This window comes from Diabrotica virgifera, chromosome 5 (assembly GCF_917563875.1).
Source record: "Diabrotica virgifera virgifera chromosome 5, PGI_DIABVI_V3a".
Classification (NCBI taxonomy): domain Eukaryota; kingdom Metazoa; phylum Arthropoda; class Insecta; order Coleoptera; family Chrysomelidae; genus Diabrotica; species Diabrotica virgifera.
The window spans coordinates 12,159,925-12,173,560 of NC_065447.1; the positions used below are offsets into that span (position 1 = coordinate 12,159,925).

The following is a 13,636-nucleotide window of genomic DNA, read 5'->3' on the forward strand; positions in this document are numbered from 1 at the left end:
AACAAAAATAGCTTTAATCGAGAATTGAGGGACTTTCAGTAAAATTTCGAAAAATCATTTTAAAATATTTGTAGGGGAGCCCAAGCGGGGATTTTTACAGTTACTCGAGCGCGTCAGATTATCATATGGGGACGAACCTGGTACCCTGCAGATGTACCTCTACCATATATTGGCTCTTAACACAGGGGAGTTCGTTAAGGGGGGCCCGAAAAAAAAATCTAACCTTAAAAAAACTCGAAATTGTCAGATTAAGATAAGGTAAGTTAAGTACATGCAAAAGAGTGTATATTTCAAAAATCTGACGATTTAAGCAAGGCGTAAGGAAATGGGAGAGTCCCAAAGTTTCACAAGAAAAAAGCGAATATTTCGCGAAATGAATGACAGATCGAAAAACTAAAAAATCTGTGCTCAATTATTTTTTAAAAATCTATAGAATGATACCAAACACGACTTCCCATGGAGAGGGGTGGGGGTAAATTTAATATTTTAAATACGAATCCCGCGATATTTCCCGAAATGAACATCAGATCGAAAAACTGTAAAATACACTTATTTAATATTTTTAAAAAATCTATCGAATGGCACCAAACACGACCCCCACGGAGGTGAGGTGGGGGGTTACTTTAAAATCTTAAATAGGATTTTTTATTGCAGATTTGGATTCCTTACGAAAATATAAGTAAATTTTATTCGAATTATGCATAGATGGCGTTATAATCGGAAAAAAACATTGTTGGAAATAGAAAATTAAATTAAAAAATGGCAAGCGCCCACTAAAATGGAAAATGTTATTTAACTTTTTTTGGTTTTAGGACCTACTCTTCACAACCCAATAGGTCTCCAAAGCGCTCGAGTGACTGCACATTTAGCATACTTTGCTCCCCTACCATAATGAATGTATGATTAAGATTGTGCAGAACATATTATATGTACAAAATGACCTCAACTAGACCGTTATATAAAAATTTATGACATTTTTCCGTATTCGGCAACGTCGCATAGAAACCTCTTGAGAAAAGCGCCTCTTCGCTCTGCTGTTTTTATTTAAACTAAAAAGGACAGACTAATACCGCGGACTAAGGAAACAAAAAGGAGAGTTAGAGCGGCTCTAGACTTTCACAGGACACAGAGCGCAGGAATAGTGCACGCTCTTCTCCTACCACGAAGTCATAAACGACCGATGGTGGGGGGATGACGTAGTGCGGAACAAAACAGAACCGCTACGACGACAACCAGTCCGTCATCTAGTGTGCTGCGGTCGAGATATGAACATTCTAGGTAAGCCTAAGCCTACTAGGACTTGCCTGCGGACATCCAGAATTTTTTGAAGTTGGTAGGAATTTTTTAACAACAACTTTTTGTTTTCTGATACATATGTGTTTTGTTGCTCTTTTTTCTCTTTCTACCTCTCTCTTTTATACTTATTTTTATAATTGATATGCAACTTTTTCGATGTTTATATGCATGATTGTTTTGTTTTTGACCGATTTGGCCATATTTGATGGTGTTGTTCGATGTAAAAAATAGTTAAATGTCATTTAATGGATTAAAGTTCTGTGTTTTAAAGTAAAAAAAGTTTTGTAGTTATAAAAAGTGCGCACTTTTGCGGAATAATACCGCAATAGACAGGGTGAGTCAAAATTATACTTTATGCGACGTAATATGTATAACAGACATTATATGAATACAAAAAATTTATTTTGTAAACATAATAGTACATTATATACCGCGGGACTGAAGTAGTACATTTAATCCTGAAGGTAAAGTTTATGGCCCGACCGCAGGGAGGGCCATAATTTACCTGAAGGATTAAATGTACTTCAGTCGCAAGGTATATACGATACTTTTCGTACTTCCGGTATGATTTTATTAATTATTTCAATAATTTCAATCAGTTTTTTCTCTCTTCAACTCATTTAATAAACTGTCTTTAAAATAAGTTACCATAGTAACATTGCGTTGTGACAGTTATAATTTAGAAACATTGTCATTACTAGTGTCATTGTAAAGAAACATTGTTATTGATAATTATTGGTATCATGAGTGAAGAAGGTGTATCTGATTAATTACCATTCTAATTAATTATATTTTTCAATAAAATATCCCTTAAATTCGTTTGTTTGTGATTTAATCGTTCCGGGAGTTTCGTCAATATTTAATCCCGGAGGGATTAAATGTGACACTTTAGTACCTGTCACAAGGGAGTGAAGTTGTCACTTTAGGCCCGGAAGTACGAAAAACTTCTTATAAACAAGTTAAAACTTGGATTGAAAAAAAATTTACGTGTAGGCCTGCGGCTTTAATTTTTATTTAATTAAAGAATTGGATGTCTTAATTTTCCAATATAAATAAACCAATTGCCTTCATTTTCCAAAATTTCTTTCATGTTTTATTCATCAAATTGTTCTTTATATAAATTAATTGGCTTTTTTTCAGAAGCTTCCAAACATTAATTAATTCATTCGAATTTTTAATTACTTCTTAAAAATATATCTTCAATATTTTGATTATACTTTTCTTTTGTTATCAGTATCTATATTTTGTCCTAAGTAACCATATTGCTTTGTGTTATATAAATGAAACAAACCATATTCATACCTTTTAAAGTTTTCTACAGCTATATTGTGTATCTTTTGGCTGCTTTCTTCTTATTCTTATGGATCTAATACGAGATAAAGCGATTTTATAGTTTTAGTCTTATGAAACTTGGAACGTGTTTTTTGTAATTTGACGACACTAAAAGTCAGCTTGTTCAAAACGCTTTTCAATAAAAGGCTTATTTGGAGCTTTTCTGCAGCTACATAGGATCTTGCTAATAAGACCAATAAGTCATCTACTACAATCAAAGAAACTATTCCCTGGGTAAATACTTCTCAGATTGTTTTTTGCCTCTGCAATTCATTGCTTTACTATAGTCATATTCTTCATCTTCTTTTTCGTGCTTTGTTATAAAGTGTCGTTGTACGACGACTATTGACGATGATTTTTTCGCCAGAACATACGCCCCCACCCAAATATTTTGCCATATTTTCTTCTATTGTCAAATTTAAGATTTGGTACTGATTATTTGTTAATATATGGCCCAAATACTCAATCAAATTTATGTTTTTTTAATATAACTTGAAGTTTTTAATTTATTATGAGGAAGTACCTAGATTTGTTTTCATACATCATGCAATGATAGCACCACATGTCAATTTCTAATATGGCACCACTCACATAATATACAGGGTGTCCCGAAAATATTGTTCATAAATTATACCACAGATTCTGGGGTCAAAAATAGATTGATAGCACCTCACTTACCTATATACAATAGTGCACACAAAAAAAGTTACAGCCCTTTGAAGTTAGAACATGAAAATCGTTAAATTTTAATGAAAATAGACATGTGGCATTTTCATGGCAGTAACATCTTAAAAAAAAATTAAAGTGAAATTTGTGCAACACAAAAAAAATTTAATGGGGTTTTGTTCCCTTAAACCCCCCCAAACTTTTGTGTACGTTCCAATTGAATTATTATTGTGGCACCGCTGGTTAAACACAATATTTCTAAAACTTTTTTGCCTCTTAGTACTTTTTCGATAAGTCAGTGTTTATCGAGATATTTTGAATATTTTTCGAATCCACCACATATTTGTATATGGTTAAGTACGGTTATAGAGACCTTAATACCTGTTAATAATCTAAAAATTTATTTATAATTTACATTTTTAGGTAAATTTTGAAAAAGAAGTTACATCTCGATAAAAGGGGACTTATAAAAAAAAGACTAACAGGAAAAAGTCTTAAGAACACTGTGTTTAACTAATGGTACCACAATAATAGTTTAATTGGAACGCACACAAACATTTGGGGGGTTTAAAGGAACAAAACCCCCATAAAATTTTTACGTTAATATATTGAAAAAGAAGACGCATCTCCATAAGAACTGGTTTATCGAAAAAATACTAGGAGGCAAAAAAGTTTTAAAATCGTTGTGTTTAACTAATGGTACCACAATAATGAATTAATTGGAACGTACACAAAAGTTTGGGGGGGTTTAAGGGAACAAAATCCCCATCAATTTTTTATGGGGTGGACAAATTTCACTATAATTTTGTTTTAAGATGTTCCTGCCATAAGAATGATACATGTCCATTTTCGATAAAAAATCTCTAATAGTTTTCGATATATTGAAAACAAACGATTTTCATTTTGTAACTTCAAAGGGCTGTAACTTTTTTTATGAGCACATTTGTACTAAGGTAAGTTAGGTTCAATCGAACTCTTTTTGACCCCAGAATGTGTGGTATAATTTATGACCAATCTTTTCGGGACACCCTGTATAATAGTGAAGGACTCATATTGTATTCTACATTTAGATTAAACTTGAAACCATTGCTCTTTTCTTTTGTTTGTCTCAAGTTAGCTTAATGCCTTTATTTTGAATAAAGAGAATTTGAAATTGGTCATTAAAAAAATAATTATGATCTACGTTCATACGTAGAATCTTTTTTATCATTGAAAGTCCTTTTGTGTTCTGGTATCAGTTGTTAATAGTCTTCTTCTTCTTTTACGGCACTACAGCCCAAATTGAGCCTTGGCCTCCTTTATTTTTTGCCTCCACCCTTGCCTGTCTGTGGCTGCTCTTCTCCATACACGAACTTCTAAAAGGGCTTGTGCGTCGCTGTACTGTGTCTTTCTTGGCTTTCAGCGATTTCTTGGCTTTCCAACCGGTCTCTTTCCCTGCATTCTAGCATTCAGCGCTCTTTTTGGTAGCCTATCCTCTCCCATTCTTATCACATGTCCGGCCCATTGCAATCTTTGTATTCTAATGAAGTCTGACAGGGGTGCTTCCTTAAGTTGATAAAGTTCGTTGTTGTATCGACTTTTGAAGATTCCGTTTTCGCTCACAGGTATTCTGTACTTTTCTTTCGAATGTATCGAGTTTGTTTTTGGATGTTTCTTTCAGGACTCAGACTTCACTGCCATAGCATGTTATTGGTCGAATTAAAGTTTTATAGATTCTCATCTTTGTATTTCGCTGGACACTTTTAGACCGAAATATATGTGAGCTGGTTAAGTGCAACTCGAATTTTGCCAATAGGACCAATTAGTCATGTACTGTTATGATGTTAGATAGCATTCATATTTGTGCTCATCTTTTAGTGCTTTGTTAAAAAGTGTCGTACGACGACTATTGACGTAGATTCTTTACGCCAAGAATAGGTCCCTACTCAAATGTTTCTGCCATATTTTTTTGTGTTATCAAATTTAAAAGTAAGTAACAAACACTTCTTAAGAAGGTAGGCTCAAAATCTTGGTACAATGCTATTTAAATGCATTCATTTTTTTTTCGAATCCTGAGAAAAAAAAATAATATTTTTGAAAAATTTAAACTCAGAATGAAAGATTACGTTATTATCGAGGGTCGAAAGTCCCTTAGAATAGACAAAAAGCTTTTTTTGAACGAAATATTTGAAATTAAAAATCACACTAATTTTTAGCTTATTTTCACCCCTATAACTTGTTAAGATAATCATTATATAAGTTTTCAGGGACTTTCGACCCTCAGGAATAATGTAGTCTTTTATACTGTTTTTAAATTTTTCAACAAGACAGTTGTTCCAAGATTCGAAAAAAATTAATTCATTTAGATAGCATTGGACCAAGATTTTGCGCCTACCCCCTTAATATATGACTCAAAATTTACGTTTTTTTGTAGCAAATCCTACTAAAATTGTAGTTTTTAATTTATCGTGAGAAGGAAGGATCCTAGTTTTGTACTCAATTATGTAATATATCATAATACTGTAGCACCACATAACAACTTCTACTTATGGAACCTCCCGTACATAATGCATAATAGTGAAGCACTTAAAATAATTGTTTCAGCATTTAGATTAAGCCCTAAATCATGGGATTTGGTTGCAACTTAGTTTTCCAATATTTGCAGAACTTCCAACATTTGCAATTAGGACAGAGTCATTCATAGGTTGTCTCCTTTAATAACATTTACTGTGATACCTTCTTTGAAGTTGTAAATGGATTTATTGGATAAAAATTAAAATTTATTAATACAGATACATACAGAAAAACTGATCACTAATTTGAATTCAGCATTAAGCGGAAAGGCGCAAAATGTCGCCTGTCAAAATTTTCAATGTGTTTTAAATGTATTCATTTTTTTTTTCGAATCCTGAGAAAAGTAATAAGTATTTTAAAAAAATTTAAACTCAGAATGAAAGATTACGTTATTATCAAGGGCCGAAAGTTGCTTAGAATAAATAAAAACTTTCTTTTGAACGAAATATTTGCAATTAAAAATCACACTAAATTTTCTTTTTTATTTTCACCCTTGTAACTTATTAAAATAAACATTATAGAAGTTTTTAGGGACTTTTGCTTCTCAGTAATAATATAGTCTTTCATTCTGCGTTTAAATTTTTTAAAAAGATTTATTAGTTTTCTCAGGAATTCTTTTGTATTACATTCTAAATATTGGGTGTGTGTTGTCTCCATATTTTCTAAAGTTACATATTGGAGAATCTGATAGATTCATTTTGTAGTTTCTTGAAGGTGTTAGAACATGGTTTGACCTTATGATATTAATAGTTTTTATAAAAAAATTTGTTGGACTCTGAATAAAACCATCTTTTTTGAAAAAGTTCGGATTGCCATGGAATTGACCACTATAATTTCTATAAAAAAAAGCGCAGTTTCCTGTCTTAGATTCTGAAATCGACAATCCACTTGATTCATAATATGTATATGTTGCAGTTTAAATTGATTATCCAGTTGGAGTTGACTATCCCTAGTTTTAGTCAACTCAAACGGCTGGTTTTAGTGAAAGTTGATTTTAAATATAAAATAAAGGCTTTTATTCAACATTTCCTAATAAAAGTAGTCTCCAACTAGAAAAAGTATACTCTTCCCAATGCCATTAATTTAGTAAGAGTTGATTCTTTTACAACATAAACACAAACAACCGATTCTAGAAATAAAATGTTACTGGATATGTTCAAATCGTGATAATTAGTTGAAATGTTCAAAACAAAGAGATTCGCACTCATCAAAAAAGCACGTGAGATTCTACATTTACTGAATCGATCCAGGACCAGTCAGCTCAAACTAGTAGGAGTTAATTCTCTTCCCGCAATCGACTTTCACTAACAAGAGTCAGGAAGAGTCTACTTCAACCATTAAAAGTTGAGTTAAATTTTTAAAATCAACTCTTACTGCTCGTTTTAGTTTTAGTTGACTCGAACTAGGAATAGTCAACTCTAAATGAGAATCAACTTGAACTGTAACATATATAAGTGATGAAACAGCTGGTCTTCAAATACAATTTATATATTTGTTCTACTTTCATTTATAAATTTTCTATTGGTTTAAACAATCCAAATTGATCAAAGATATAAAAAAAAATCAAATCAAACATTTTACTCGATTGTTTCACGTATGACTATAAACCGCTTTTATTACTATCAGTCGCCGTAAAATAAGTTTCTCAAGTACAGCTTTACCTCTCTTATTAAAAAAACATGTCCAATTTGATACAAATGTACACCGCAATGTTCTACTTCGAAACAAAAGACTCTTTGTAGCTTTTGAAATAATACACTCATTCGTTTATTAGATATATAGAATATAGGTAATGTTTGTAAATGCGAAATGTATGTTTGTATGTAGCAAAAGTCCCGGATTTTAGGTAGTTTTTTCAGTTTTGTCCCGGATTCGACTAAATTGGAGTTGGTCACACTACGTATAACTCGTGTATAGTAATATTACACACAGATTATATAACATCTGACAGAAGCTCGAAACAAATGGCAATAGATGAAAAGCTCTATAAAAGTAGACTCCTACTAGAAAAAGTATATTCTTCCCAATACCATTTAGTAAAAGTTGATTCTTTTACAACATAAACACAAACAACCGATTCTAGAAATAAAACGTTACTGGATATGTTCAAATCGTGATAAGTAGTTGAAATGGCCAAAACAAAGAGTTGCGCACTCATCAAAAAAGCACGTGAGATTCTATATTTACTGAATCGGAAGAGTCTACTTCAACTAGAAAAAGTTTAGATGAATTTTTAAAATCAACTCTTACTGCTCGTTTTAATTTGAATTGACTCTATTAACTCTAGGACTCTTGAACTAGGAATAGTCAACTCTAACTGAGAATTAACTTGAACTCTATATATAGTGATGAAATAGGTGGTCTTCAAATACAATTTATATATTTGTTCTACAGTAAACCTGTCAATAACGGTCACTAAAAATGACAGAACTATTGGCCGATATAAAAAGGTGGCCGCTAATACCAGGTTTTGTAGTCCACAAATTTAGGTTTTGGTAACTTTGAAACTGGCCGGCTAGTTCAGGTTTCCGGTTTTGATAGGTGGCCGTTAACACAGGTTTTACTGTACTTCATTTATAAATTGTATATTGCTTTAAACAATTCAAATTGATCAAAGATATAAAACAAAAATCAAATCAAACATTTTCCTCGATTGTTTTACGTATCAGTATAAACCGCTTTTATTATTATCAGTCGCCATAAAATAAGTTTCTCAAGTACAGCTTTACCTCTCTTATTAATAAAACATGTCCAATTTGACACAAATGTACACCGCAATGTTCGACTTCGAAACAAAAGACGCTTTGTAGCTTTGGAAATAATACACTCATTCGTTTATTGAAGTTGAATTGACTGTTGATACAAAGTTACGTTAGTTTTATGATAATTTCGGTGGAACTAAACTCTATATGATTATTTCATTCATAGGAGATTTTGACCAATAGAAAGCTACAGAAATCTAAATTAAGCTGATTATTTTTTAATGATTTTAACTTCCAATCGTATAGTAAGATATTTGATCACGTGTTTAATTGTGTCCAATCAGATTAAAATTATACTGAGAATTATCTACTGTACAAAATTACCGATAGAATTTTTTTAAGTACCTAGATTGTTTCTGTTTAATGGCAACCAGTTTCCTAGTTTTGACAACTGTCACATTTAAGAAAATATCCATAATATATGTATTAAAAAATAATCTTACGAATATCTCCATACAGTAAGAATAAATAAGAAAAGTATGCTTCATTTTTACTCAAATTTGTTGTCATTGGGCAATAGCCACTCGAGCCCTGCGGGCTCTCGTGTCTATTGCCAGACAACAAATTTTCGAAAAACTGTCGCATTATTTTCAATTTATTCTCACTCTCTTGTGATATTATACCCGATAGTTTTTGATAATTTCCCGTCGTCAAGTATATTACGTCAGATGCCCTTCGTTGCTATGAAAAAATATTCTCTAAAATTAATATAGAATTTTTGCCCTCGTGACATTTTGACATAATTTCACTCACCTTCGGCTCGTGAAATTAAAACTGTAATAATTTTAGAGCTCTTGTGCAATTACTACTGATAATGTTGTTGTGTTCAAAATAATGTGTTTATTTGGGCATTTATTTTTCGTGCTGACTGTTTGTTTTAAAGTCTGGAAAAATTAGACTGGCTAATAAAATCTACAAGATAGGGTGTTGGTAATATTCTGTAGAATGGAAACAAAAACAAATCATTCACTGAACCATATTCTAGAGAAGAAGAAGTTAAGAGGGAAATAAACGTGGAATCGTATGATGACGAATGTAAAAAAACAGTTAAAAACCAAGTTAGACTTACACAACTACAAAGAAATACCAAGAGCATAAAAAAAAGAAATCAAGAACCTTGGAAAAACAACTAGAAAAAATCCTGGTACAGTGGAACCCCGATAAGGCGGCCTCCGATAATCCGGAAATCCGGCTAACCTGGACCGATTTTCATCAGACAAAACAAACATTTTTTCACTTTGACTGAGTTTTTTACCAAGAAATAAACAATATTCAATAAACAGAGAATTCGATAAACTATGACGCATTGAAAGAAGGGTTTGGTATGAATCATGCCATCATTTTTCTGGATTTAATCAATCCATCCAGAGGGTTTTATGCACCAATTTGCAATATCTAGAGTTTCTACCAATAATATAGTGTTCTCAGCTTTATTGGTAACACTCCGAAATTCAATAATCAATGACGATTAAGTTGAGGAATAGCCGTCTTACAATAATTAATTTATGGCTTCGAAAAGCTCTTTATATAATAGAGAAAATCAATTGTAAAGCCAAGTACGCGCTGCTGTGTTTCGAGAAATATATCCAATTTGACGAAAATTGTTTATTTGATTCGCTTAAAGCTGAACATAATAAGCTAACTGCGTTGCTCACTCAAACTCTAAGAGCAATAATATTTGGCTGTGAGTCAGGATTACAAACAATTAGTGATAATGAATCATCAATGAATCAATACCAAACTTAATTACTCTTAATATGAAAACATTTTATAATTTAGAAACCTAATAATACCTAATAAATATGTAAAATACAGATGTGTCAGACAGGGTTGTATACTGTATCCACTGTTGTTCAATTTATATTTACATAGAATATTTAAAGAAGCGTTGCATAATTTGGAATAGTGCGTGAAAGTTAATGGAATTCTGAAAAATACAATCAGATATGCAGACGATACAGTTACTTTAAGTGATAACATGAATGGATTACAATACCATTTAAGTGCCAGTGACTCAGTGGGAAGACCTGAATATAAACTGTTCAAAAACAAAATAGATTCACGTTAAGATTCACGGCTATATGTTGATGGTCGTATAATTCAAAGAGTACCCAGTTTTAAATATCTTGGTTGCCATATTACTAAACAACTAGATCCTGATAAAAGATCAAATGTAGAATCGAGATAGCCCGCACAATATTTTTAAAAATGAGGTCATTCTTCTGTAATGATAACTTGTAATTTCAACTTCGAAAACGCATGATTAAAAAATGTAACATTTGGTCAATCTTCTTATACTGTGTCGAAGTATGGAGATTAAACATATGCACCATTAATCGTTTGGAGGCTTTTGATGTGTGACTGCACAGACGTACACCAAAAACTCCATGGGCGGCTCTGCTGACAAATGTAGCAGTCAAAGTACAGTTCTCATTTTATTGAAGTTTGTTCGTGCTTTCTCTATTCAAACTTTGATTTCTTTGGAGTAATCGTTTGTGTGATTAATTATGGTGCCAAGATAGTTGTAGTTTTCAACTTGTTCTAAGGTTTTACCGTTTATTGTCAGGCTTTCATTATTATTTTGGGTTTTTGATATCCTCATAAATTTATCATGTGTTATTTATCTGTGTATCATATTTTTCGTTGCATATCATGTTTTTTATTTGGAGATTAGTATATCCAAAAACGGAAATGAATTGTTTTTTTTATGATAATTTTGATTGAAGAAGAACCATTCTTCTAAGAATCAATTCCATATTGACAACTTTTTTCCCAGGTGACTTGTGATTGGTTTGGTTATTAGACTGCAATTTACATGTGAACATGGATGATGTTAAGGATATACCTTAAGTTGCTGGTCTAATTGTTTCCATAATCATCTTATTCATTACATCTTGCCACCAGCGACTACTTTCTACTTGCAGACATAAAAAAGCACCACATATAGAGATTTTGCTCAAATGAGTTTATTGCACAAACTATACATACTCTAGATGGTCCACGGCCATGTTAATCTTTCAGATCGAATTAACGCCATCTCTTGATTGACAAATTATAGTTAGGTAGGTATTTCAAACTATAAAGTTTGCGGGGTTTTTCATGAAATTAAAACAACAGAAAGACAGTTCAATGTTTTATTCAATAATTATACTGTAACTTAAAATTACCTTGAAAGTTCCATCTACATAAAAAATACTTAAATTCTTGTCTAAAAGTTTCGACTAAAGTTATGGAATGGTTATGGTGTAGTAGGTAATCGGGGCTGAAATAAACAAGAATCATAGCTTTAATGAAAACTTCAAAAATATTCCAATTTGTTTGTATTCCATTTGATCCAAATGCTAAACATGGTGTCATGTGAAAGCACTGTTATTGTAATCAATTATGTTTAATATTTAGTTGAATGAAAATCTTTGAAGGAACGATTGTTTAGATAAATACCTTATAATGTTTAACAAACTTCCGAAAAATATATAAGCCCGAAATGTTGATGACACACTCGTCTATTGGAATAAACTGTTTCAGGATCCATTAGATTGTTTTTTAAATGTGGAGAAACACAGCACGGGATGATCCAAAGCTTAGTGTAAAGTCAAAATCCTACTCATAAAAACGGAGAGGAGGTTAATGAAATTGATTAAAATTGTGATTCGATCTGATTAAAAACAAATAACCCATTAATTTAAATGTCAACTGTCAATTTTGACAAGGAAATTGACTCCAGGCGACATCTCTGGATTGGAATAGTAATTAATTTGCTGTCTTGACCTTAACCATTTACTTGAAAGGTATATGTGTGGTTTATGGTTTATTGCCAAAACTAGGGAGTATTTTTGACGCTAATGACAAAAGTTTTACAAAAAAATGCTTTCAAAAATCAGCTTATGACTCTAGAAGGACACTCTAGTGACAAGTTTTATACATAATATTGAACTCTTTCTCTTATCATCTCATAAAGAAGCCGAAAAATAAATTTATTTTATAATTTGTGCTTTACTGTCAATGTTGGATAAACTGCCAACAAAACATCCACCAATCTCTGTTCTACCCCGAATTTTTAAGTAAACATTGTTATTTATAATGAACCTCACCCCCGAAATATAAAAATTAGGGTCAACAGCCGAGATAATTATGTCTCCCCGGTATTTAAACCCAATTCCAAAGAAATTCGCAGCAATCGTAATTTTTCATTAAACTTCAAATGTATCACTAATGAAGGTGAGCGCGAAATGAGTTCGAGAGTTGTTAAATTTTTGGTATTGTTCGCTAAATGACTGCTTACCTTCGACAAAAGTTTAATTTCTCCGAAGGATTTCTGTTTATTTTCAATTTTGTGAAAACCACAAGCTGTCATTTTTAATGTATAAACTCAAATTAGAATATTATCATTTTATTTTATTCATACATACAAGACCGTTGATACCTAGGGTATTTTTATAAAACATAATCAGAAGATTAACTAATTATAATTATTTTAAACAAATTTTAAAATTAAGTATAAGTATACAAAGTTCTTGACTGAGTTGAAGGATCTGATAAACAATATTTCTCCATGCTCTTCTGTTTTGTGCTTTTCTTTTCCAGTCCCTTACGTTCAGGTGTTTAAGTTCTTCTACACTTTATTAATCCACCTCGTTGTGGCTCTACCTCTTATTATGGGTCCGATTAGTTTTCTGGTCATAACTAGGCTTACCATACGTCCCTGTTTGACCGGGACGGTCCCGGTTTGAGATCCATGTCCCGTCGCCACGGCCGGTTTTGCATAAGCGTCCCGGTCAAATTTCAAAAATACCGACACCCCCGCCATTGATCAAGAACCATTTAAAGTGCTCGAAACACAACGCCAGCGCAAGTGCCATTGCAAGATCATCTACCAAAACATCGTTTTTTTTTTAAATACTTTTGCGGAAAATGAATTTTCCATTGCTGCTAAAGAAGCTACTTTGGCATTATATACAGCAATGTGAGACATAGTGGAGTCACTGAAGGTGGATATGAGCTATTACCTCCTATTTCGTTGAACCTCC

General features: G+C 32.2%; 1 protein-coding gene across 1 annotated transcript in view; it reads left to right on the forward strand.

Moving 5' to 3' along the window:
• Window positions 1-1,196: 1,196 nt before the first annotated feature.
• LOC114333378 (complexin) overlaps window positions 1,197-13,636 on the forward strand; it is a 283,657-nt gene continuing 271,217 nt past the window's right edge. Inside the window, exon 1 of the mRNA XM_028283351.2 lies at window positions 1,197-1,278. Within this exon, the coding sequence (XP_028139152.1) occupies window positions 1,266-1,278 (13 nt within the window). The 5' untranslated portion in view covers window positions 1,197-1,265. The remainder of the gene's footprint in view (window positions 1,279-13,636) is intronic.